Raw genomic sequence first — 23,348 nt, 5'->3', positions numbered from 1 at the left:
GGTTTTCTGGGTCTTCAGGTCTCCTTTATCCACACTGCCTTTCTCTCTCCCCCGGCTGGGATGCGGACCCAGAAAAGGGACATAGGCGTTACCCAAGGTGATTTGAGGAGCCATGAGACAGGAGGGGACCCCTTGAGGCCACCAATCCAGCCTGGACCACCTACCCAGACTTCCACAGAAAGCATACATTTCTGTCTTAGGCCACTATGTTTTGAAGACTTTTTGTTAGAACAGCCTAACTCATATTGGACCCCACCATTCAATTCAATAGAAACACCACCTCAGTTTGGATCAAAAGTTGTTCCAGCTCAACTCTGCCAGAGGTCCCAACAGTGAGAGAGTCCACTGGCATTTTCCCTGACCAGATCCTCACTCTCTATGCACTAAGGAAATCCTGGTCTCCTTAATAATCTGTTACAGATCCATTACTCATAAACTGATCAGAAGTCTTCACAAAAACGTGTCCCCTGACCTACTTCATGAAGGAATGGATGAGCACAGTAATTAGCAGCGATGCCATCCCTCTCCACAAGTGGTTCTGTTTCTGTCTGGTTTCCTTCTCGCACCTGCAAGCCGAGGAGGGCATGGGTGTGCGGTAGGGTCACCTTGACACAGAAGCGCTTGGTGTATTTGAGGAACAGAAGCATGCACGGTCACAGGGCAAGGGTGAAAGGTAAGCAGCGGGAACCCTGGAGCAGACACCTGGGGCTGCACTGCAGTGCGGCTATGCAGCCGCTGAGCGAGCTCTGTGTCCTCAGCTACAGATGGGGACAGTAAGAACATCTACTTTTGAGGTAATTGTGAGGATTACATGAGACTAAGACGCTAAGTGTAAGACACTCGGAACCATGACTGGCAACAGTTTTCAATTAGTATTAGTTTATACATAATTTTAAAAGCAACAGAATCAAGGGGTGGGGTTGGGGGGGCTAGGTGTTTGTGTAGGGGTGGGGGGAATGAGCAAAAGAAAAAAATGAGAAAAAAACTTATGGACACAGAAAACAGTGCAGTGATTGCCAGGGACGGGGTATGAGGTAGGTGGAGGAGCGTACAGGGGAGAGAGGGATGGAAAACTTGGCTCGGGGTGGCAAACACAGTGCAGTGTACAGGTGATGTGTTGTGGGATTGTGCGCCTGAAACCTGCATAATTTCCTAAACCAATGTCACCTCAATAAATTCAATAAATAGAAAAAATAGAAGAGCAACAGAAAACACTGGTCTGGCAGTGGAATAATTGATTTATAAAGCACAGTTGCAGACATTCTCATTAAATCCTCCTGATGAGGTATCATAATTACCTCATTTTAGAGAAAGTGGTTTGGAAGTTTAGTGATCTGCCACGTATCTCACAGCTGGTAAATTGTAAATACAAACGTCACCAAGCCTTGCTTTCCTGAGCCACACGACCTCTAGGTAAGGGGACTTTTGGATTCCATAAAAACAAAGCTGCTTTTACACTTGTTTCTCCCAAAACCCCAGACCACTTTGTCACTGGTTTCTCAGTTAACTCCTGAGGGAGCCGTGGTAATAGACATGTTCTGTATCTTGATTGTGGTGGTGGGTACCTGAATCTACACATGACAAAAATGCATAGAATTACACACACACACAGGGGAAATGGTGAAATCTGAATAAGCTGTGTGGATTGTACCAATGCCTATTTCCTGGGTTTAGTATTATATTTACATAAGATGCTACCACTAGGGGAACTGGGTGAAAGGTACATATGACCACCCAGAACATTTTCTTCTGTAGCACCCTGTGATTCTATTACTTCAAAATTTAAAAATGTCCACCAGAAAAAGTCTACCACGGATGCATAATGATATATTTACAGATTAAATGACATGGGTCTTGGATGTGGTTTAAAAAATACTTCAGAAAGAAAAAAATAAAGAAGTGGGAGAAATAGATAGAATGGAATTGAAAGGATGTTGACAAGTGCTGAGGCTGGGTGGTGGAAATATGGGGAAAGTACATACTTTCCTCTCTAATTTTGGATTTGAAAATTTCAAAAATAAAATTTTAGATAGTTAGCAGGGGCACCTAGTTAACAAAAGGGCTAAGCTTCACCTGCCTCTTTAGAGCCTTACTCATTGCTATGACTTCTGAATACAAATTAAGTTCAAAGTTTATAAAATTCTGTTTCATTTACAAAGTTTTTCTCATGACCTTTTATTAAGAGCTTACAAAACACATTCTTAAACTTATTGTGTTTACTACTTTTTCCCTCCAAGAATTCCCCCCAAATTATAAAAAATAGAAATGTGTAAATATACATTGAGGAGTAGGCACAGTTTTTACAACACAATAGTCCGGGCAACATTCCAGGTTGTCTGACCGTCTCCCGGCATCTCATCCAGCACAGAATCCCAGCAGCACAGCCTCTGAAACCCCCACAGCGGACCTGGCAACTCTTTTCCAAATCTTGCCCTTGCCCTTAGTGTGGGGCACTCAGCGAGTGTTCGTTCTGAATGGTAACAGCAGGAGGAACTGCAGAAATACTGACAGGGATGACCGCTCCCAGAGCTGTGAAGACAGCAAGCCGGGAAGGTTTCCTCGTGCCTCTGCTGTGACTCAGACCTGGGACTGGAGTCAAACTCAACAGACCAAGAACCGCCAAGAGCCGACCACACACTCCCAGGGTCGGCACAGGCCCACCTGACTGCTTTCAACGGGAAGGGTTTCAGGCCACCACAAACCCGAAAAACTTTGGTCCAGAGCTGGGGAATCCACTTTTCTCACCGGGATCCCCTCTTCAGTTACTGACAAGCAGCTCGTTCCTCCAGGGTGACGGGATGCAGTGCCCTAGAGAACTGAGGCCAGAGGGACATCGAGCCTGCTGTCGAAGTCACCAAGTTTTCTGAGTTTTCAAGTTCACCAAGAACATGGAAGATTACGAGATGACTGTGGAAGCCAAGTATAGGAAAACTCAACGTGGACGTTAGGGTGCTAGCCCAGGGAACTCCTCGTTTATCCTGTTAACTTCCCAGGGTCACTGGCATGTTTATTCCTAAGACTCGGTTGTTAAACCTCTTCCTTTGGAGACCAGTCAAAAGGATCAGCTTGCACAGCATCTTCCTTAAGCACTTGTTTTTTGATCTGTAGAGTATGTGAAAGACGAAATCTCTCCCAGGAAGCAAAGAGGTCGAACCGGTTCAGACCTGCTTCTGGAAGAACACCTGGCCTGGCTGCTGGCTCCTCCCAGCGCACTTCTGCCATGGCGCAGGGGCACGGCTTTCCGTCTGTGCCGACCTTCCGACCTTCTGGCAGACCGGGCCGGGTTTCTCAGCCCTCAGAATGCAAAGCCATCTCAGCCCTCAAGATCTCATGCCTACCCCCTGCCCCCCATCAAATCCCTTTCCTGTTGTTTAAACTTGGTGATTCCTCTATCAAGGCACAGCACAATATATCACTGATAGAGGCTCTTGTCGGAGAAAACTCTTCCGGGATGGGGCAGGACTTGGTAGTTCCCAAGCACACATTCCAAGAGGTACAATAAATGATAAATGTTTCAGGGAGTGTTCATCAAATGCTGATGAGAGACTCGGTGCACCGTTATGCATCATTCTCCTCCATGTTATGTTTCTGTTCCCACCTCCTCATTCCCGCCAGCCCTGGAGCAAGGAATGATGGTGTGGGCCTCCTGTTTCCAAAATGAGGGAAGTCAACGTCACCTTCAGTCAGCTCAACAGGGCGCTTGGAGCCCAGGTGAGGAAAATAACAAAAAGGAGGTTCTAGGATGATAAATTGGTGCTACAAGTTGTTTGTGAGTCAATACAAGGGGTCCCAATAGCCTTAATTAGAAACTAGGCAAAGTCTTTCTGGCGATATGCCAAGGAGGCACAGAACCCCTTCTTTCCTGTTGCCTTCGCTGGTCTTTCAGGTTTCAAAGGAATGAGGTCCTGTGATAAGAAATGAAGTCATTCGCTGCTCCTACACCCCACCGTACAGCCTGGTTGGTTAAGAAAGCTTCATTTTATTACCACCCTATGTTCCTCAACCCAAACATCCAGTGAAAATAGGAAATCTTAACAGAGAGTTTGCTGTTAAAATCATGCCCAGTCACGCCCAAGCACCCTTGGCTGGACCATGGGGAGGCCATCCTCTCTGCTTCCCGGGAGTGACTTTAACTCCCCTAGGAGAGTGGTGTCCGTGTCTCTGTACAAGGCAGGTTTCCTTCTCAACTCACGAGAGAGACCTAGAAAGAAGAGGAATCCATGGAGCCTGTCTGGCGGGGCCCCACCTGCTCTCCTCCTAGGGGGCAACAACTCCAGGGCTGTGAGGGTTGGTCCCAGGGCTGCAGGAAGCTCAACATCTATGCAACGAGAGGTACATAATGGAGACGAGTAAGGGGAGAAAAGGTAAAAAAATCCTCTCAGCAGAGTAGCTTTCCCCAAGGTTCAGACCCACTGGTAAGCCCCTATTTTCTGCCAAAAAGCAGAGAAGACCACCTTGGTTGGCCAGGGAAGCCTCTCTGCACCCCTACTTCCAACTTACTTCTTCCTGCGGATCTTGGGTTTCTTCACAGGGCGCAGGTAGGGGTTATCGATGACGTTCTCCTCCCCATTGCGGCTCCCCAAGGAGGGGTTCTGCTGCAGGACAGAGGTGTTCTCCTTCTCGGCTCCAGAATCATCCTTTGAGCAAAAGACGAAATAAAGCAAAACACTAACAGCACAAGGGAAGAGATCTTGCCCATAATAAGAACTATTAGCGTCCTTTCATGGAGGAACTGGAAGCTCAGGGCCCACCTTCTTTCCAAAGTGCTTATCTCTGCCTCAGGCGAAATGAGTTCCAGGCAGCAGCTAGCTATCAGAGGAAGGTGAGACCAACAGCTCTGACACAGTGGAGCACAGAACACAAAACCTTGAATGCCTGACAAGGCAGGGACATGAGTCAGAAAGAATAGAGACTGGCGGGGGTGGGGGAGGGTAGTGGTTGGTAGCAAGGGGTCAGGGGCTAAACTGTAAGGGCTTAAGAAGGAAGCCCAACCTGGGGGGGGAGGGATAGAAGAAAAAGAGAAGCGAGCCTCCACACTTACAGACACAGGGTCAGAATAAATCACATGCAAAGGGCCTCTCCTGAACCAAAGCTAAGGTGCAGCATAAGAGGTGACGCCCCCATCCCTGTTTTCTCAAATATCTGGTACTTGCAACATGGTACCAATGATCATATTGCAGTAGACGCCAGAAACTTCTGGAGCCCTGAGAGTCCCACCAAGGCAGAGCAGAGCGCCCGCGCCAATGCGGGAACAGCACCGAGAACCCCCATCTGCGTCCTGGGGATCAGGGCTTTCCCAGGTTGGTTTTTGAAGAAAGTAATGTTGTAGAAAAGTTTGTAAGCTTACATATATTCAATATGACCACAATTAAAAATTTTTAAAAATCACTATTGCATGAAAACACAAAAAAAGTCATACGTTGAAATTTTAAAAACTAGTTCTGGGTACATGGATGATTGATTCTTCTTTTATTATTTAGAATCGCTTCTAATTTCTAAGTTCTGTAAAATGAGCAGAAGCTGCAGGGGAAGTGGGGGGCAAAATCACTTGAACTTGACCTAGGAGTTCATTCCTAAGTGACTGAATGTGACCAGAGACTCTGGTTGGGCTGCGCCCCCTGGTGACATGCCAAGGGTTCTGTCACTTGAGATTTCTGTTCTGTAACTTGAGGCGAAAGAGGACCTGACCTCAACTGGAGATTCTGTTGCCAAGAGACAGCAGGGCAGAGGACACTGCGATCAGACGACAGAAAATGAACAGCAGGTTCTCCCACAGACACCGCTGGCCTAGCAGTCGGGCCACAGTGTCAGGTTCAGTGACCCTGAAGGGACTGGATCACTTCTAGGTTCCACTGCACGCTCTCGCTCTGTCCCATCAATTGTGTCCTCCCCAAAGACCCAGATCCATGCAAGATCCCTGTGCCTTTTCTCTTCAACACCTGATCTGGTGGGACCACAGGTGACTTAGAGCCAGATGGACCTTCTGGAGGCTCTCCGGAAAGCAAGGGCCCAAGATCAACCTAGCTCACACCAGACACAAGGTCTGACAGCCTCCAAACCTGCCTTGCACATCTGGCTGCTAACCTTTCTAAAATTCCTTATGGCTTCATTTAGAAGCATCCTCTGCCCGCCTCTTATCATTTCTCAAAGGTCAACCAATGCCCTTTCTTTAGAGTTACTAGAAATTCACTTCAACTGTGCCTTAAGTGTTTCCTGAAATAAGGACTGAGGTGCCACAGGGGTGCTGAAAAGCCAGCCTTGTGGCCTCTGCTGGAGGGCACTGAGGCTCCCTCCATTTGGCTCCCTCTGTCTCACAAGGTCAGGATGTGGGTCCCAGTCATGGGATAACAGCTCTCCTTCTCTCAAGCAGAACTTCTGGAAATGCCACTCCTTGCCTCCCTCAGGGACAGGTAGCCTTGAGAGGTAAGAATAAATAAAAGAAGTACTAAATCAACCATGACTTGTAAAAACAGTGGGAGCAGAGGGGTCTGTCCGGAAAGGCCGGACTCAGGCAATGCGTGCGTGCTAGCGAGCCCCACCCCTGGGCGTCTGTATCCAGTCCACAGCTTCAGTGCTGCTTCCACTCTGAGGACTCCCACCCACGCGGACCTCTCCCTGCCTCCCTTGTCTCCCGACCTCCACGCTCACGCAGCCACAGCCACTCAACATCTCCACTTGAGCGTCAGGTAGGCACTTCAAACTTACTGTGCCTAAAATTGAACTCTGGACCTTCCCCTGTGCGTAAACAGCCCTTCCCACAGTCCTCCTGGCCACTGACGATGGCAACTCTACCTTCCCGGATGTTTAAGCCAAGACCTCCAGTCATTCTTGCTTCTTCTCTTTCTCTGATACCCCAAATCCAATCTGTTAGGAAAAACCTCTTGGCCTTTCCTTCAAAATACAGGCAGAATCTGACCACTTTCAACACCTCTATGTGACCATCCTGGTAGGTAGGACCCACCACCACTGCCCATCTGGACTACAGCAGCTGCTCCCTAACGTATCCTCCTCTACAGTCTCTCCTCTACCTGCCCAGCTACAGTCCCTTCCCTCACGGCAGCCAGTGATCCCGGAAGAAGTTCACTCAGGTATGTCCCTCCTCCGCTCCACACCTTCCCACAACTCCCATCTCACCCAGTTGAAAGACAGTTCTTAAAACTGCTTAGAAGGTCCTACCTGATCTGACCCCGCCCTCTCCCTCTCTGCCTTCCGCACCCACACACACACTCACCTCCATGCTGTTCCTCAGGGCCTTTGCACGGGCTGCCCCCTTTCTAGAACATTCTTCTGCAGATAACCACATAGCTTACTCCCTCACCTTCTCCAAGTCTCTACTCAAATGTCACCTTCTCAGTGATGTCTACCCTGAGCACCTTATTTACAACTGAACCTCTACCCTTCACCCTAGGTCTTCTCTTTCTGCCCCCAAAAGCACTTTAATCTTTAATATACTACATAATAATTTATTTATGTACTCTGTTTACTGTCATTCCCCCAATGCCAACACATAGACTCCTAAGAGGTAGATGTTTTCTTTGTTCTGTTCACTATTGGGTCCCAAGCATCTAGAATAGTACCTGGCACATATCACCAGGTACCAAATAAATAAATGACTGGTACAATGTTCATAAAAGAGCAAAAGTTTCAACACTGAGATATCTGCAGAAGACAGCTAGTTCAAACGGAAGAGAAAAATAATTCTATTACACACCAATTTAAAATGAATAGTCCCTTTATGTTCAAGTAGATTGATAAACCAGACCAGGTTAAGTAAAAACCATGTTAACAGTCCTTGAGAGATATGCTGCCATTAACAGATAAAAGAATAATCTAAATTACCAGTTATTTAATTAACTGTAACAATGAGTGCAAATGCTAAAGATCACAAACAACCTAAATGTCCACAGGGGACTGGTTAAATTTAATTATTCCATCCATACAGTAGCACATGATGAGGCTGCGAGCAGGGATGAAGCTACTCCTTATATACAGATATGGAATGATTGCCACCACATAGCGATGAGGGCAAACAGCAAGGGAAAACCATCTGTGACTTGCTGCTTGTGTTTCAAACAATAAAAAAACCCACGTCTCTAGAAGGACACACAAGAGACTGGTGACTGGTTGCTTTGTAAGCGGGAAAGTGGGTAATGGGCAACAAGGATGAGAGAAAGAATTATTACCATACTTCTTTTTATAGATTTAAACATATATTTGCCAGTCCAACAAAGTAACAAGTTCAATTGATTGTACATAAATTTGCAGCTAGAATCCTTTTCTCAAAAGTCTTTTCATTTATTTTTTTATAGCCCAAAAGAGCACGGGAGGGAGCAATGGGGGCCATGAGCTGCCATGTGCCAGGCACTTGATATATGAGCTCCTTCTAGCTCAGGCTCCTGCTTCCTCTTGAGGTAGGCATTGCTGCTCCTACCTGTACTTGTGAGGAAACAGGCTCAGATGTTGGGTAATGCAACCACAGTCATGTATCTGGAAAGTAGCATGGTCTGGACCTGAGCCAGGTCAGTCTGACTCCAAGGGTCAGGTCTTTCTCCTCTTTGCCGTGTGGCTTGGCCTCTCAGGATCCAGGAGGGCACAGGCAGCTCCTGGCGTCCTTTCAGCCTCGACTCACTCACTGCCATGACCTCCCCTATGTCATTACCTGATGTGTTAGATAATACATCTGCAAACCCTTTAACTACTTTGTACTTATAAAGGGACAGTGATGTTTGCTTAGAAGATTCCTCTTTCCCATAAGGTGAACCTCCTCTTAGTCCATCACACAGTCACCCTATCTCAGACCAAATTAACTGACTCCAAAACAGAAGGGCAGAATAACAAGTCAGTCCCTCTGCTTTATGTAAAGCCATGGGCTCCCAGCCCTACTTCTGAAAATAATCATCCAACAGTAAAGAAATGTGTGTTCGGGCAAGGATGAGCAACACGGTAACACACAGCGCTGGCCCTCTCCGCCTCCAACTGCAGCTGCTGGCTGCCATTTGTGCATCGCACCTTGGAAAACACAGAACTTTTAGTCCAACTTCAACCACAAAGGTATTTTTTTGCTTAAGAGCCAAGGCCAATCGTAAGAATGGATGAACACAGTGACCTGACTTTCAGGGTTCTACAAGCCTTAAGCAGGGGTGTCCAACTTGCGGCTCGTGGGCCGCACGCATCCCAGGACGGATGTGAATGCGGCCTGACACAAAAATCATAAATTTAAAATGCTATGAAATTTTTTATGATTACGAGAAGCAATGTATTTAATGTGTGGCCCAAGACTGCCCTCCTTCTTCCAGTGTGGCCCAGAGATGCCAAAAGCCTGGACACCCCTGCAGGCATCAGAGCTCTCAGTGGTTCTGTGATTTCCTCTACCTTCTCCCACGACGCAGGGATGAGAGCGGGTTCTGCTTTCTCTTGCCAAGTACAACACCTTGATAAACAGAAAACAACACCCACAAGCTCCGGTGAGCATGGCTCTACGTCCTATCCTGGGTATGAAATGCCCGGGACATGGTTAACCCCTCCGTTTGGGCATTAGATTGCATGCTGTCACCAACCAAAGAACATCATTCCAAAATGTTTTTCCCTCCTGCATCAATTTTCCCTCTCTACCAGATCATCCCCATCAGCCTACAAACATGTTTTTCCTGTATCCTAACAAACAAAAACCACCTCTTCTTAACTCCTTAATTTTCCCTTTAGTTATATCATTTCTCTCCTTCCCCAACTTGAAAATTCCTTGAAATAACTGTCTATTACGTGCTGTCCAATGGAAGTTTCTGCGATGATTTAAATGTTCCTCTCTGCACTGGCCAATATGGTAGCCACTACCTATATGTGGCTATTAAAATGTGGCTAGTGTAACTAAGAAACTGTATTTTTAGTTTTATTTAAATGAATTTATATTTAAACAGTCACATATGGCTACTGTAATGGACAGTGCAAATCTATACTCACCGATGCCCATCTCTCTTCTCCCACTCTCCCTGACTTCCCTGCAAGCCCTCGCTCCCATTCTTGCTGAGCCTGTTCTTGTTGAGGTCACGATTTACAGTCACATCACCAAATCTAATGGACAAATTCTCAGTCCTCATATTACTGACACTAACTAAAGCTTTTCATGCGATTACTCTTTTCTCTCTGAAATACTTCCTTCCCTTGGCCTCCAGGACACCGCAGCCTGCGGGCTCTCCCACCTTTCTGGCCGTGCCTCTGCCACCTCCTTGTCTGAACAGTAGAGAGCCCCAGGGCTCAGTCCTTGTACCTCTTTTATATGTTCATTCATTCCCTAGGAGATCATCTAGTCTCATGGTTTTTTTACACACTATTCATTTGCTGATGACTCTCAAGTTTCCAACGATAGCCTTAACAGCTCCTCAAACTCCAACTCATACATCATCTCTCTAGGTGACATCACCACCTAGATGTTGACTAAGCATCTTTAATACTTACCTCCTGTAAACTTGAACTCGTGGCTTTCCCCGCAACCCCCATACCTGTTCCACCCAACAGTTTTCCCTGTCATGGTTGAAGGCAGCTCCATCTTTCCAGCTATTCAAGCAAAAATCCTTGCCTTTATCTTTGACTCTCTCCTCTCACATCTCACATCCACTCCAACTGTTGGCTCCACACTGAAAATTATCTAAAACCTGACCAATAATTTATCTGACCATACGTCATTATCTAGGCTTTTACCACCATCTCTCAGTTTACTGCAAGAGCCTCCTAACTAGTTTCTCTGCTTCTACACTTACCTTTTAGTCTGCTCTCAACACGACTGACGCTAATGACAAACCTACATCAGCTCTTGGCCTTCCTCTGCTCGATCGTTCCCATGGCTCCCCGCTGACTGAGAAGAAGCCCATGTTTATCAGAGCCTGTAAGATCTGACTCCCCCATTAGCTTTCTGACCTCATTCCCTACTGTTCTGCAGCTTGTTCATGCCACTCTGGCCACTAATGGCCTTGCTGTTCAACACAACAGCTCCCCCCTCAGGGCCTTTGCATCTGCTGTTCCCTCTGTCAGGAATGCTCCACTTGCAGATACGTGTAAGCTTTGGTCTGTCAGGTCTGTACTCACATGTCACTTTCACAATCACCCTAGCACCGCATTCCCCCATGCCCATAGCTACCTCCCCTCTCCTAATTTATTATTCCATACCTTAACTCCATCAGGCAGGAAATTTTGTCAGTTTTCTCTCCTACCAATTCTGCAACACCTGGAACTGTGCCTGGCTCTGGCAGGCGCTCATTCAACATTTGTTGACTGAATGAATGAATTCCCCAGGACACGGAACTGCCTCTCAAGCTACAGACCATGTCACACTTGGATCATCATGAGCCCACACACAAGTCCCTAACATAAAGGCAGAGGCCTGGAGTAGGTCATGTCCAATTCCCAGGGTGTCAGGCTGAGGGCAGTGTGGGCTGGTTTGGGGGTTACCCTGAAGCAGGCAAAAGTCAGGACCTACCGTGCTAATATGAAGAGGGAGGTTCTCCGTGTCAGTCTGCTCATCCTGCTCCGAGGAGTCCGTCTCTTCCATTTGCTGCATCTCCAGTTCAGATGGGAGAAGAGCTGTCAGGTAGGGGATGGAGAAAGGCCTGGCAGCAATCACTGTGGGATTGGAAGAGAGGCACAATTCCACTGCCATGGAGCCCTTGCAGCTGGCCTAGGGCCTTACAAAGGATCAGAGCGGCACCAGGTGATGATAACGCCTGACACACTCCGAGCACTTCTGTGGGCCAGGCGGTGTCTTACAGGCTTTACACATACTATCTTTAACCGTCCCCTCCACTTCAATAGCTAAGCACAATTACCAACCCCATCTTACAGATGAGAATCCTGAGACACAAAGAGGTTTAGTGACTTCATCTAGCACACTGAGAGTGGCAGAGTGGGATTTGAACTTGAGCAATATAACTTTAGAGCTCCCTTTTCCTAAGGACGTCTAAAATCACACAGAACTGGGATAGAATCCTAGTAAAGCATCTGCTTAGTGATCTTATATCCAAGGCCAGTTAACCCCTCTCAACCTCATTTCTAGAGCAGAGATATTGATCCCACCAGTCTGAAGGATTCAAGTCTAAATATTGGACTAGAGAACTCTCAGCATCTAAGTATATCCACTGAGCTGGAGGGCACTTCAGGTAAATGAGCATTCTCAATTTTCTGAAAAGCACCGAGGATGAGAAGGAGCAATCGTTGCCAAAATGAATAAATAAATAAACAGAAGAAAGTCTCTATGCATGGTAGAAAGTGACTATCAGGAGTCAAAGTTTGAAAGCTACTAGCTGTGTGGCCTTGGGCAAGTTACTTCCTTTCTCCTCTTTTAAGCACTGGCTTCCTGCAGTGGCGGTAATAACAGCTCCTGACTCAAAGGCTCCTGGGAGGATTTAATGAGATGATTTAGGGACACTGATTAGCACAGCATCTGGCACTGAAAAACTTAGCTGCTATTATTTCAGGGTCTGGCACCCAGTGAACACTTGTTGACTGAATGAATCCCTCTAACCCATCTCCCTTGTTCACCTTTGAAAAACCTTAGGCCTGTGAAGGTGAGATGACTTGGTCACACGGCAAAATGGTAGGGCCGAGATGAGAAATGAGAAGGTACCTGTGCGAGGACACCGTGGAGGGCAAAGCCCGGCAGGTGTTCTCTAACTGCCCAGCCCCCTGATGCCACGGTCCCTTCTACCTCCAGGGCTGCCACCTCTACTGTATGAGTCTCTCCGACACCCAGGGATCAGTCACCTTTGAGGTAACCTAAACTCAACGTATCTGAAGTGGCCAATCCCAACGGAGGCCATTACTGTTCAGAGGGATCAGTTAGGGACAAGGCCCATAAGACCTGGGAAAAGGAGCCAGAAATCTGAAGAATGAGATGCACCCAAGATAAGAGCAAAGCTTATTTGTTTCTCCCTACCATGCTGAGAGTAAAGGAAGATGCTCTGATTATTTCAAATGACAAGACAGGGTCCACAGAGGGGACAGACTCTCACATGGAAACGTGCTGACGTCATCTTTGAAAAGACTCTGGGTCTCGCCTGTCTTGGCCATAAAACGGGTGAGTGCCCGCTCCACGTCACGTCTCTGGGATGCAGCCTTCTCCCGCAGGACCTGATAGTCGGACACAGGCTCGCGGTATGTCTAAAAAGAATAGGAAAGACACTAAAGTAATACCAATGGATCATTCTGCTCTCCTCGAGAACCTGCCTTGCTATTTCTATGTCCTTCCACCCTCTAAATGACCCACTACCATCATTTAGAGCAGAGATCCCCAAAGGATGATGAAAGGGCAAAAAGAAATTGATAGAAGTACCATTAAATTTATTTTTCATCTGAAAAATTAAGAAATGTACAAATATATACTATACATTGACCCCGGGTCTTCAATCAGCTCCCATGAACAGGTGTCTCAGGTGTAAGAGAGGCATGCTGAAGGAAGAGTGGGAATCTCTCATGGAAGCCCCGATAGGGACCATCGGTTCCATCAGTGGGATGTGACATCTTGTAGTACACGAGTGGATGCTTAAATGGATCTGCACATTGTCCATCTTCTTTTCTTTTTTTTAAAGATTTTATTTATTTTTTAGAGAGAGGCACAGGGAGGAAGAAAGAGAGGGAGAGAACTATCAATGTGCAAGAGAAACATCAATCAATTGGTTGCCTCTTGTACATTCTTAGCCGGGACCTGGCCTGCAACCCAGGCATGTGCCCTGACTGGGAACTGAACCCATGACCTTTTGGTTTGCAGGCCAGTGCTCAACCCACTGAGCCAAGCCAGCCAGGATGCATGTTGTTTTCTTAAGCCAACTTTCGCAAAATGGATATGTCCCAAAAAACTCCTTCAAAGAAATACAAACTGATGAAACTGATATAAGTGAAAGTGCAAGAAAATGAAAGGCCTCATACTCCTCTTGCCCCTAATTCTGAGCTCTTTGACAATCACATGGTGCAGTGAAAAATGATTGTAATCTAGTCAGAACAAGAAGCTGGCCAAAACATTGGTATATATGACATTGTAACAATGACCAAAAGAGTAACTCCCCTTTGTGATGTGGAGATAGGATTGGAAAAAAAAAATCCTTACCCAAGGATTTACTGATTTGCAAGAGAGTGGAAGGGAAGAAGGGATGGAGGGGGGAGGGGGAGAGAATGAATGAGAGAGAGAGGGAGAGAGTGAGAGCGAGGAAGGTAGAGGGAGAGAGAAACATCAATAGGTTGCCTCGTGTACCTACCCTAACTAGAGATTGAACCTGTAACCCCGTTATGTACCCCGACTGGGGATTGAACCCACAAGGATTTGTGTATGGGACAATGCTCTAACCAACTGAGCCACCCAGCCAGAGCTGGAGACAGCATTTTTAAAGGGGGCACTTAAAAACATTTCCACTGTTGTCAATGTTAATTCAACAGCGTCACATATGTACAGTTCCCATATGTACACTTAAACATTGAAACAGTATTTTCTCATAGGTTTAAAACTGTCCCAGAATGAGTGGATTTTGAATATACTTATTACAGACATAAAAAATGCGAGATCTTACCATCATTTTTAAGAAAACTGAGATTCAAAAAGTTGGAAATTGAACAGAAAATTTTTCAAATGACTGGTAAATGAAAATGAAAAAATTAGTTTTGTGATGTATTAAGGGGCATCGATAATGCTACATATCTTTGTAATGTACCTTTTTCAACTATGAAAGCTGTTAAAGTATTAAAATAAACTGATTTTAGAATCAGGCCTCTAACATATTATTCCACCAAGATTTCAAAAACTAAAAAGCAGAGATCATCACATGGCTGCCCCTATAAAGGAGCAAACACAGGTCTCCTGAATCTTTAATAATGATCAGATTATCTTTTAATGTCCATTATTTTAGTACAGTGATACATTATAATATTCATGTAAATAAGCATGAACGTGTACTAGAGTATGTACTTAATATTTTTACTGACAGAAATACACTATAGAAGAGTTAGGGACTGTTATGGGTTGTGTCCCCACATATATGGCTACACCACCCTAATGTACCCGATCTCGTCTGAATTGTGTCTCCTAAAAAAGTATGTTGAAGTCCTAAACCCCAGTGTCTCAGAATATGATTTAATTTGGAAATGGTCATTGCAGATGTGATCGGTCAAGAAGAGGTCATACAAGAGCAGGGTGGGACTCTGCTCCAACATGAGTGACACCTTTGTAAGAAAATGGCCACATGAAGACAGAGACACAGACAGAACACCATGTAAAGACACAGGACTGGAATGCTGCATCTATAAGCCAAGGAAGTGCCTATAAACCACCAGAAGTGAGGAAAGACAAGGAATGGTTCTCCTACAGGTTCAGAGGAGGCAACACCTTGATTTTGGACATGTACCCTCCAGAACTGTAAGACAATAAATTTCTGTTGTTCTAAGGCACCTAGTTTGTGGTACTTTGTTACAGCAGCTCTGGGACACTAATACAGAGACTACTGGTCAAGGGCAACAGTTGTATTGCAATGGTGGGTGACTATCTATTCCTTCCACCAGTATCCTGAGGTGTGGAGAAATGCCTGGGAGGACTTGTCTGCAATGCCCACAGGATGCTGTATTTGCACCGGTACCTTGTGTGGAGGCAGCGAAAAATGAGGTGTGTGGAAGAGCCTCTGGGGACTCCTCTGCATACCGCACCGTTCCCAAAGGAGGGCGAAATTGCTAATCTGGCAAATGAGGACACATCTGAACCATGGAAGACAACTCAATTTGTCCTCATTCAGACCCGGAACTCAAGAGTTACAATAAGTTTCATTTCATGTTACCACCAAGTATGTTTTAAACAATCTTTTCCTCAATTTCAAAAATAACTCTTTTTCTACAAAAAATCTGGAAAACCCAGAAAAGCACACAGAAAACAACAGTTACCTATGGCCCACTGAGAATTACTATGAACATTTTGTGGAATATCCTTCCAGTCTCTAATGTGGATAGGACCTTTTGTGTTTTGGTAGGACAGGCAAAACTGCACAGACTTCAGTTTCTTGTTAACTATATTTTCGTCAACCAACTAGAGAACATAATTCTTTTTTGCCAAACTGTTTCTCAATAAGAAGAGACATTCTGAGTTATGAGCCCACCTTTTACCAACAAGCTTTTGGTCCAACGGTCAGTGAGAATTCACTGCTGCTTTGCGTTAGTCCCAGCCCCCACCATGTCCTTGTCACTCACCGGAGTTTTGATGTAGGTGTGGGGGTCAGGGAACTCAGGAAAATGGCTGGGGATGTGCGGTGGGTGGGGTCGGTTCTGTCCTGCAGTGAGCGCCTTCGGGGTCACTGGCTGATTGGTCACTGGAGCTGCAACAGAGTCACACCTGTTACTCCTCCACCCAAACCCTGCTTTTCTCAAAGTAAATGCTGGATCTCAATTTTCTGAACAACAGGTACTTCGTATTTCCTTCTTAAAAGGCCTTTAAGGACCTAAGGCCCTGAGGTCACCACCACATGCCCAGCCCTGCTGAGTGACCTTGGGTAACACTCCCATCAACAACAATCTGCCTGCATGCCTCTGAAGTAGGTGAGTGGGTGGCTGTGACCACATGCACTTCACAGAAGAGCGTGATGAGGATGCTGAGGAACTAAGGAGTTAGAGAGGCTGCTAACTCTCTTCTCATGGAACCCAGATACCAAAGACATACAATATGCCAGGACAAGTAATTGCGGGCTCATGACAACAACAGGGGATTGGAAATGGCACCTTCCACTGCTACTTGAGAGGGAAGTTCTTCAAAAGATGCCAGCTTGAAAAAAGCGATGACAAAAAAATCTAGTGAATTCTCCCCACATTCTCCTGTAAGCCCACACTCACTAGTCCCAACTCCGTTTACACCACTCAGTTTCCATCTAAGGTACAGGTCATCAAACTTTTTGTATAAAGCGACAGAGGGTAAGTATTTTAGGTTTTGCAAGCCATACAGTCTGTCACCGCTGCTCAATGCTGCCATCACAACACAAAGCAACCAAAGACAAGTAAACATGGCTGTGTTCCAATAAAACTTTATTTACAAAAACAGGTGGTGGGTCCTATTAGGCCTACAGATATAGTTTACTGACTCCTGACCTAAGGAAGTACAAGAGCTTTAGCATTTTTTAAGTAGCATCAACTGCCCTTCTGGGGCTAAAGCACAAGAACTACAGTGACATCTCAGAGACATTTTTCTTTTCTGGTGATTGAATTTCATATCCCAGCCCTATTTGCCCAAACAAAGATTATATTATACGTAGCCTCAAATAATGGAAGGAAGCCTGCAATAAGTAAGTAGCTGAACAAACCGATCCCTGCCCTGTTCAGTCAGTTCATTCCACAAGCATATTGAGCATTACTGAGAACCTCAGTTCAAAGTCACTTACGGGCAGTGATGACCATCCTCTGAGACCGTTTTGCATAAGCAGGGAGAGTGTCCACATTAAAACCTAAGAAATAAGAAAACAAAAGTCACTGCCCATATCACTGGATATTGAACATGGGAAAGAGAGTAATACCATGTTGAAACAGCTTAAACTCCCAACTCAAGAGTTTTGCTGCCACCGAGAAGAAGCTTCAGCAGAATTCCCCAACAGGGAGTTAGGAGGACTATTAAATGGAAGCCTCTGATAACCCTCTCAAGCTAAAAGCAGACCAGAAGGACCATGAGGGATTTCACAAACATTCAGCAGATGTGACTGACTCCTGGGGACTCCTCTCTCTCCCATAACTCCAACTCAGCGGCACTGAAGAATTGGAAACTTGTGTACTCACCCATCTCAACAAGTGTGACCACGATATCCGACAGCGTGGGCTGGGTCCTAGCTGTATGCTCACAGTAAGACTTGGCACTCCTTCCAATTTCTGAAATGTCTAAGAAAGGATCAAAGGCATAAAGTCTTATTTTCAGTTCCCAAGAAGTTAAGCACAGAATTACCATATGAGCCAGCAATTCAACTCCTGTATATATACCCAAACAAACTGAAAGTAGGGACTCAAAGAGATAGTTGTACACCAATGTTCATAGCAGCATTATTCATAATAGCCTGAAGGGGGAAAGACCCAGTGCCCATCGAAAAATGAATGGATGAACAAAATGTGGTCTACGAGGCCTATCCAGAAAAAGTCCAGTCATTGTTAACATAATGCAAATGGTTTGTGCAGCATCGATTTAACCTGGCAGCCAAGGAAAGTGGATTGGAATGCACATGCGTGAATGACTTCATCATACTAGTCAGTGGGGGCAATAGATGCCATTGAGTGAGCACATGTACTGTGTGGTCATTGCATTCAAAATGACTGAGTGAGTACAGCAATGAATCTGCATTAAGTTCTGCATTAAGCTTGAATATTCCTCCACAGAAACTATCAGATGATTCAGAAGGCCACATCAACTATCTTTTCCTTCCACCAGTATCAACTGCCCTTCTGGGACTAAAGCACAAGAACCACTATGGGCAACTGGTGATTGGTACCTTCATCACAACAACACACCTCCTCATGCATCACGTCTCCTGCAGAATTTTTGGCCAAACATCAAATCACCCAGGTAACTCAGCCCCCATACAGGCCAGAGTTGACACCCTGAGACTTTAGGCTTTTCCCAAAACTAAAATCACCTTTGAAAGGGAAGAGGTTTCAGCCCACTGATGAGATTCAGGAAAATACAATGGGGCAGTTGATGGCAACTGGGAAACCTGTGTGAGGTCCGAAGGTGCCTACTTTGAAGGGGACTAAGGCATCATTGTCTTATGAATAATGTTTATTGTATCTTGTATCTTCTTGAATAAATACCTCTATTTTCCATATTACATGGCTGGGTACCTTCTGGACAGACCTTGTATCCATACAACAGAATATCATTTATCTATAGGAAAGGAATGAAGTGTAAGACATGCTACTACATGGATGGACCTCGAAAACATTATGGTAAGTGAAATAAGCCAGACACAGAAAGTAAAATGTTTTCAGATTCTACTTATATAAGAGAAAAAAAAAATTCATAGAGACAAAAAGTAGATTAGAGGTTACCAGGGACAGTGGGGAGACGGGACTATGGAGTTACCGTTTATGGGTATACAATTTCGGTTTGGAATAATGAAAAAGTTCTGGAAATGGATAGTGTCAATGGTTGTATAACACTGTGAATACATTTAATGTCACTGAATTGTATACTTAAAAATGGTTAAAATGGTAAATTTTATGTTATATGTATCTTGCCACCAAAAAAAAAAAAAAAAAAAAAAATCTTATTGTCTGTGTTGTCTGCCTAAAAATGAACCTCTGTTTAAGAGTCATGCTAGCCCTGCCCTGGCTGGAGTGGCTCAGTTGGTTGGAGCGTTGTCCTATAACCGAAGGGTTGTAGGTTTCATTCCTGGTCAGGGCACGTGTCTAGGTTTGATCCCCAGTTGTAGAAGGCAACCAAATGATGTTTCTGTTTCTCTCTCTCTCCCTCCCCTCCTCTTTCGAAGGAGAATAAAATAAACCTTTAAAAAAAAGTCATGCTACCCCTGACAGATGTGGCTCAGTGGGTTGGACATCACCCAGCAAACCAAAAGGTCATTGATCGTGGGCTGGGTCCCTGGATGGGTGGTGGGCAAGAGGCAACCGACAGGTGTTTCTCTCGCACGCTGATATTCCCCTCTCTATCTCCCTCACTTCCCCTCTCTCTAAAAATAAATAAAGTATTAAAAATTTCTTTTTGAAAAATGAAAAGAGTCATGCTAAAGTCCTTCAGAGGAAAAAGGGAGGTATGAAGCTGGACTCCATGCATAGGCCTTAGAAGTGGTTGCGAGGTTCCATGAAAACTGAAATTGTGCTCAATTTTACACACACACACACAAAGCCCTTTTCTGGGGATGCGCCCACAGAATTCATCAGATGTAAAAGGGATCCAAAAAAGTGTGGAACCTCTGCTCTAGAGGCCTAATGGTTCCGAAGATAAAAGCAAATCATACTTGACAGGGAAGGGTGTCTAATTGAAAACCTGTCACCAACCCACCATGCTACCCTGACCAAGTCACTAATACTAGCCTCCACAGGTGAAAACAGTGGGCAGCATCTGTTTACTGAAGGGAAAATCTCATGGGAAGTATTAGTCCATTCCCTTAGGACAAAAGTTTTCAAAGTGTGGTCTGGGAATCTCTGGGCAACCCTGAAAAACTTTCCAAAGTCCACAGGTCAAAACTGTTTTAATATTACAATGAAGACATTCTGAGACTTTTTCACTCATTCTCTCATGTATTTTTCCAGAGGCTTTATGATCTGCGATGACATCGTGGTTCTGATGGACAATGGACCTCATGCTCGTTCATTCTTATGTTTTAAAATTTTCTGGTTTACTTTCTAATGTGGAGATATTTTTTTTTTCCATCCTATGTATACACAACTACATAGGGTCCTCAATATTTAAGAGTCCACAGGGGTTCGGAGACCAAAAAGTCTGAGATTACTGCTTTAGGAAAACATTTGGTTTATAAAAGTTCCGAACTTCGGAAAGCCACCTCACCCCAGACCTTGCCCTTCCTGGGGCAGCCCACATCTAGTGAGTGATCAAGACCAAAGTACAAAGGCAGAGCCTTTTCCCTGATATGGAATACCTGATAGGCAATTATCACCATAGTGCTCCCCACTGAGGTAGCCAATTTTTTGTCTGGCCTGCATTGCAGTTCAACTCCCTCTGTCTAAATTTTTCCCTCACTTCCATTCATAGGTGTTGACCCCTTCAAAACACCTTAAATACCTCCATCACTTGTCCTATCCTACCCCTAAAAAGGCCCACACAGGGAAATACATTGTATATGCAGAAAAGCTGATATGAGACCATTTTCCAGGGTCCTAAATCTCCAAACATTTCCTTTTAAAAGTTTTTTTTTTTTACATTCTATACAATTATTCACCCTTAATCTTTGTATCTTTACTATTCACCCTTAGTCTTTGTATCTTTGTATATAATACATCATTTGATTACATCAAGCGGTGGCATCTGTTTCATAAGAATCCTAACTGTTCAACAAAACTAAGTTTTTTGAGTATTGAACACAAACAGCAATAACAGCACCAACAAATCATTAAGAGCTTACAATGTTTCCAGCATTGAATGATTTACGTGCTTATACATCTTACTCATACTCACAATTGCATGAGGTGCAGATTATTATTCCATTTCGCAAATCACGAAATTAAGAGTCAGGACATCTAACAATTTGCCCAAGCTATTAAGTGGCAGAGTGATGCCTTACACCCAAGTCTATCTGATTCTAAAGCCTGTAAATCACTTTGTTCTTTTTCTTAAATCCTCTCTAACACTACTACAATGCAGGACACAGCACAGATGTTGAAGACTTAAAGATGACTTAAAGAAGGCCTATTGTTTCCTGGTACTTACAGCTCTGTAGCATCTCTGTCAATGTTTCCACAGATGCTTTCTCAGCACTCTCAAACCCTGCTTCTGTCAGCAAGGAGCTCACAACCACTTGCAGGGTTCGCCTCCGGGCCAGATAGTAGTTATCAGCAGGGTTAGTGGACTGTTTACTTCCTGATCTCTGTGAATCAGCAGCCCAGAAAGAGAGATTTTCATCCACTGGACAAGGATGTAATCACTTAGTTCACTCACCATCAATGGCAAGCAAACGTTCTTTTGCTAAATACTTATTTATCAGTACTTAATAAAATATGATAGCCCAAGACTTACAGATCTTGGCCAAATAAATAATAAACTGAGCACCCAAGCGACTCTAAACATGGAGACAGCCTTTCTGCTTCCCTAAAACTTAAAATTCTAATAACACAAGTGTGTGTTTCGTACTTTCTATTTTAGCAGATTATCAAGATAGACAGCTGAAGAAACACGCATGATGGGATTGAATTTATGTCTATCAGGAAAAAAAGAAGATCTCTCTTGTTCCTCCCATCTTCACACCATTTCACTAACAAGGAAAATTAAAACAACACATGACACTGAGGAGAGAAGGGCAAACGATATCAGCACGGAAAAGTAGGAAAGCTAAATATTTTGAAACAGAAATCCCTCCCAACTTTGGCTAGCCAATAAGAAGGCGAAAACGGTCTCTTCGGACCAACCAGGAGATGTTCCGGGTTCCCAACCCCGGGACGAGCCAATCAACACGCAGGCTCACCAACTCAGAAGGCCGCCGCCAAGTCCCAAAGAGGGGGGAGTATGTACGGCCTGAAAGACCCTCCTCTATTCGGAGCTCATAATGGGGCTGGATGTATGGGTATAAGCTTGTTGTCCAGGCTAAGAAGAAGTTATAACGCCCAGACTTTCTCACCTTCGACCCCCGCCTCCCCTCTTACCGTTCCGGAGCTGCCAGCCCCGGCAGTGGCCATCGTGTCTGCCATCTTGCTCTGGCGTAATGTGCGCGAGCGCAGGGCAGGATGGGATTTGTAGTCACCAGGAGCGGATGGGTGGTGCGCGCCGCTACGGGTTTTTTAAAGCTCCACGGAGTGGGAACTGCTCCTGATAACTTGGTTCACGTGACCTCCAGCGAGCGACGGGTGACGGCGCCCCCGTGAGCCTCGAAATTGGCCCGGGAACGGTGCCCTCGGTTTCACACTTCTTTCAACCTGAAATCGTTTCTCATAAAAAGCACACCCCTTGAAATGCCCCAAACTTGACTGTTAGCAACACCTGGCTGGGCTCCGCCCAGTGCCAGTGACTCACGGTCTGCCGGAGGGGCCTGAGAATATGTACTGTTAGTTCTTAAGATGATTCTCCTGAGCTGGGAAATCTTATGTTGTGTTGCGATTCTACAGCCTATCAATGACTCACTTGCGATTAGAACCTAGCCCAGGTCCTCTTTGCACCGTTCTGCCCTCAATCCGCAGGTATTTGCGGTGCCAGTTGGGAGATGCAGGCCGAGGGAGGTTTTTGTCCCTTGCCAGCCTCATTCCCAGGGCCTGCGGTGCCTGTGGGTTTTCTGTTCATTTGCTCGCCAGACCCTCGGGATGGGGGTTCTACGGATGAGGACCGCACCGCGCCTTATTCTTCTCCTTTTGCGGATGCCTGGCAGGACGCAGACGCTAGGTTTGAATTCTAATACTGGCTAGTGGTGGGACTACGGGCATATGACCTAGCCGCACCGTGCCTCAGTTCCTCTTTTGTGAAACTGGGGTGGGATTGATGGGGGAAAAAAACAAGCTAATAAAATGGGTGTGTCACGGTGATAGATGTACATTCGCCTACTGCGTTTATCCCCTGGGTAGCGCGTGGTTGAGTGGCGAATGCCCTGAAGGCATTATGTTTGGAGACCTGCGCCGCTTCTGCCCGTAAACGCGATGGGCCCCTCCAACTCGTCACCTGGGGCACGGGGGCGAGGTCTGCAGGCCCT

The 23,348-nt window shown here is 45.4% G+C and overlaps 1 protein-coding gene across 2 annotated transcripts; it reads right to left on the bottom strand.

The window, feature by feature from the left end:
* Positions 1-2,174: 2,174 nt before the first annotated feature.
* TAF8 (TATA-box binding protein associated factor 8) lies at positions 2,175-22,371 on the bottom strand. Of its 2 annotated transcripts, none has more exons than XM_054569360.1 (9): positions 22,315-22,371; positions 21,386-21,542; positions 17,773-17,871; positions 17,385-17,447; positions 16,207-16,331; positions 12,999-13,146; positions 11,471-11,613; positions 4,501-4,637; positions 2,175-4,201 (listed from the first exon to the last, which is right to left on the bottom strand). In XM_054569360.1, exons 1-9 carry the CDS (start codon positions 22,357-22,359, stop codon positions 4,189-4,191), a joined length of 930 nt encoding a protein of 309 aa, XP_054425335.1. In that variant the 5' UTR covers positions 22,360-22,371; the 3' UTR covers positions 2,175-4,188. The 2 variants fall into 2 exon arrangements, with proteins under 2 accessions (XP_054425335.1, XP_054425334.1); XM_054569359.1 differs by having other exon boundaries at positions 2,175-3,905.
* Between the last annotated feature and the right edge of the window lie 977 nt (positions 22,372-23,348).

Source organism: Pteronotus mesoamericanus, unplaced genomic scaffold, assembly GCF_021234165.1.
Source record: "Pteronotus mesoamericanus isolate MK-2021 breed Mesoamerican mustached bat unplaced genomic scaffold, CSHL_Meso_final contig_20, whole genome shotgun sequence".
Taxonomy (NCBI): domain Eukaryota; kingdom Metazoa; phylum Chordata; class Mammalia; order Chiroptera; family Mormoopidae; genus Pteronotus; species Pteronotus mesoamericanus.
This window is presented reverse-complemented; position numbering and strand designations above follow the sequence as displayed.

Coding starts and splice junctions, on each gene's coding strand:
- TAF8 (XM_054569359.1), bottom strand. CDS start 22,359: ATGGCAGACACGATGGCCACTGCCGGGGCTGGCAGCTCCGGAACG. Junction 13,147..16,206: donor ACACCTACATCAAAACTCCG/GTGAGTGACAAG, acceptor TATTCTTTTTAG/ACATACCGCGAGCCTGTGTC. Junction 4,638..11,470: donor TCCCTCTTCATATTAGCACG/GTAGGTCCTGAC, acceptor TTTTGCTCAAAG/GATGATTCTGGAGCCGAGAA.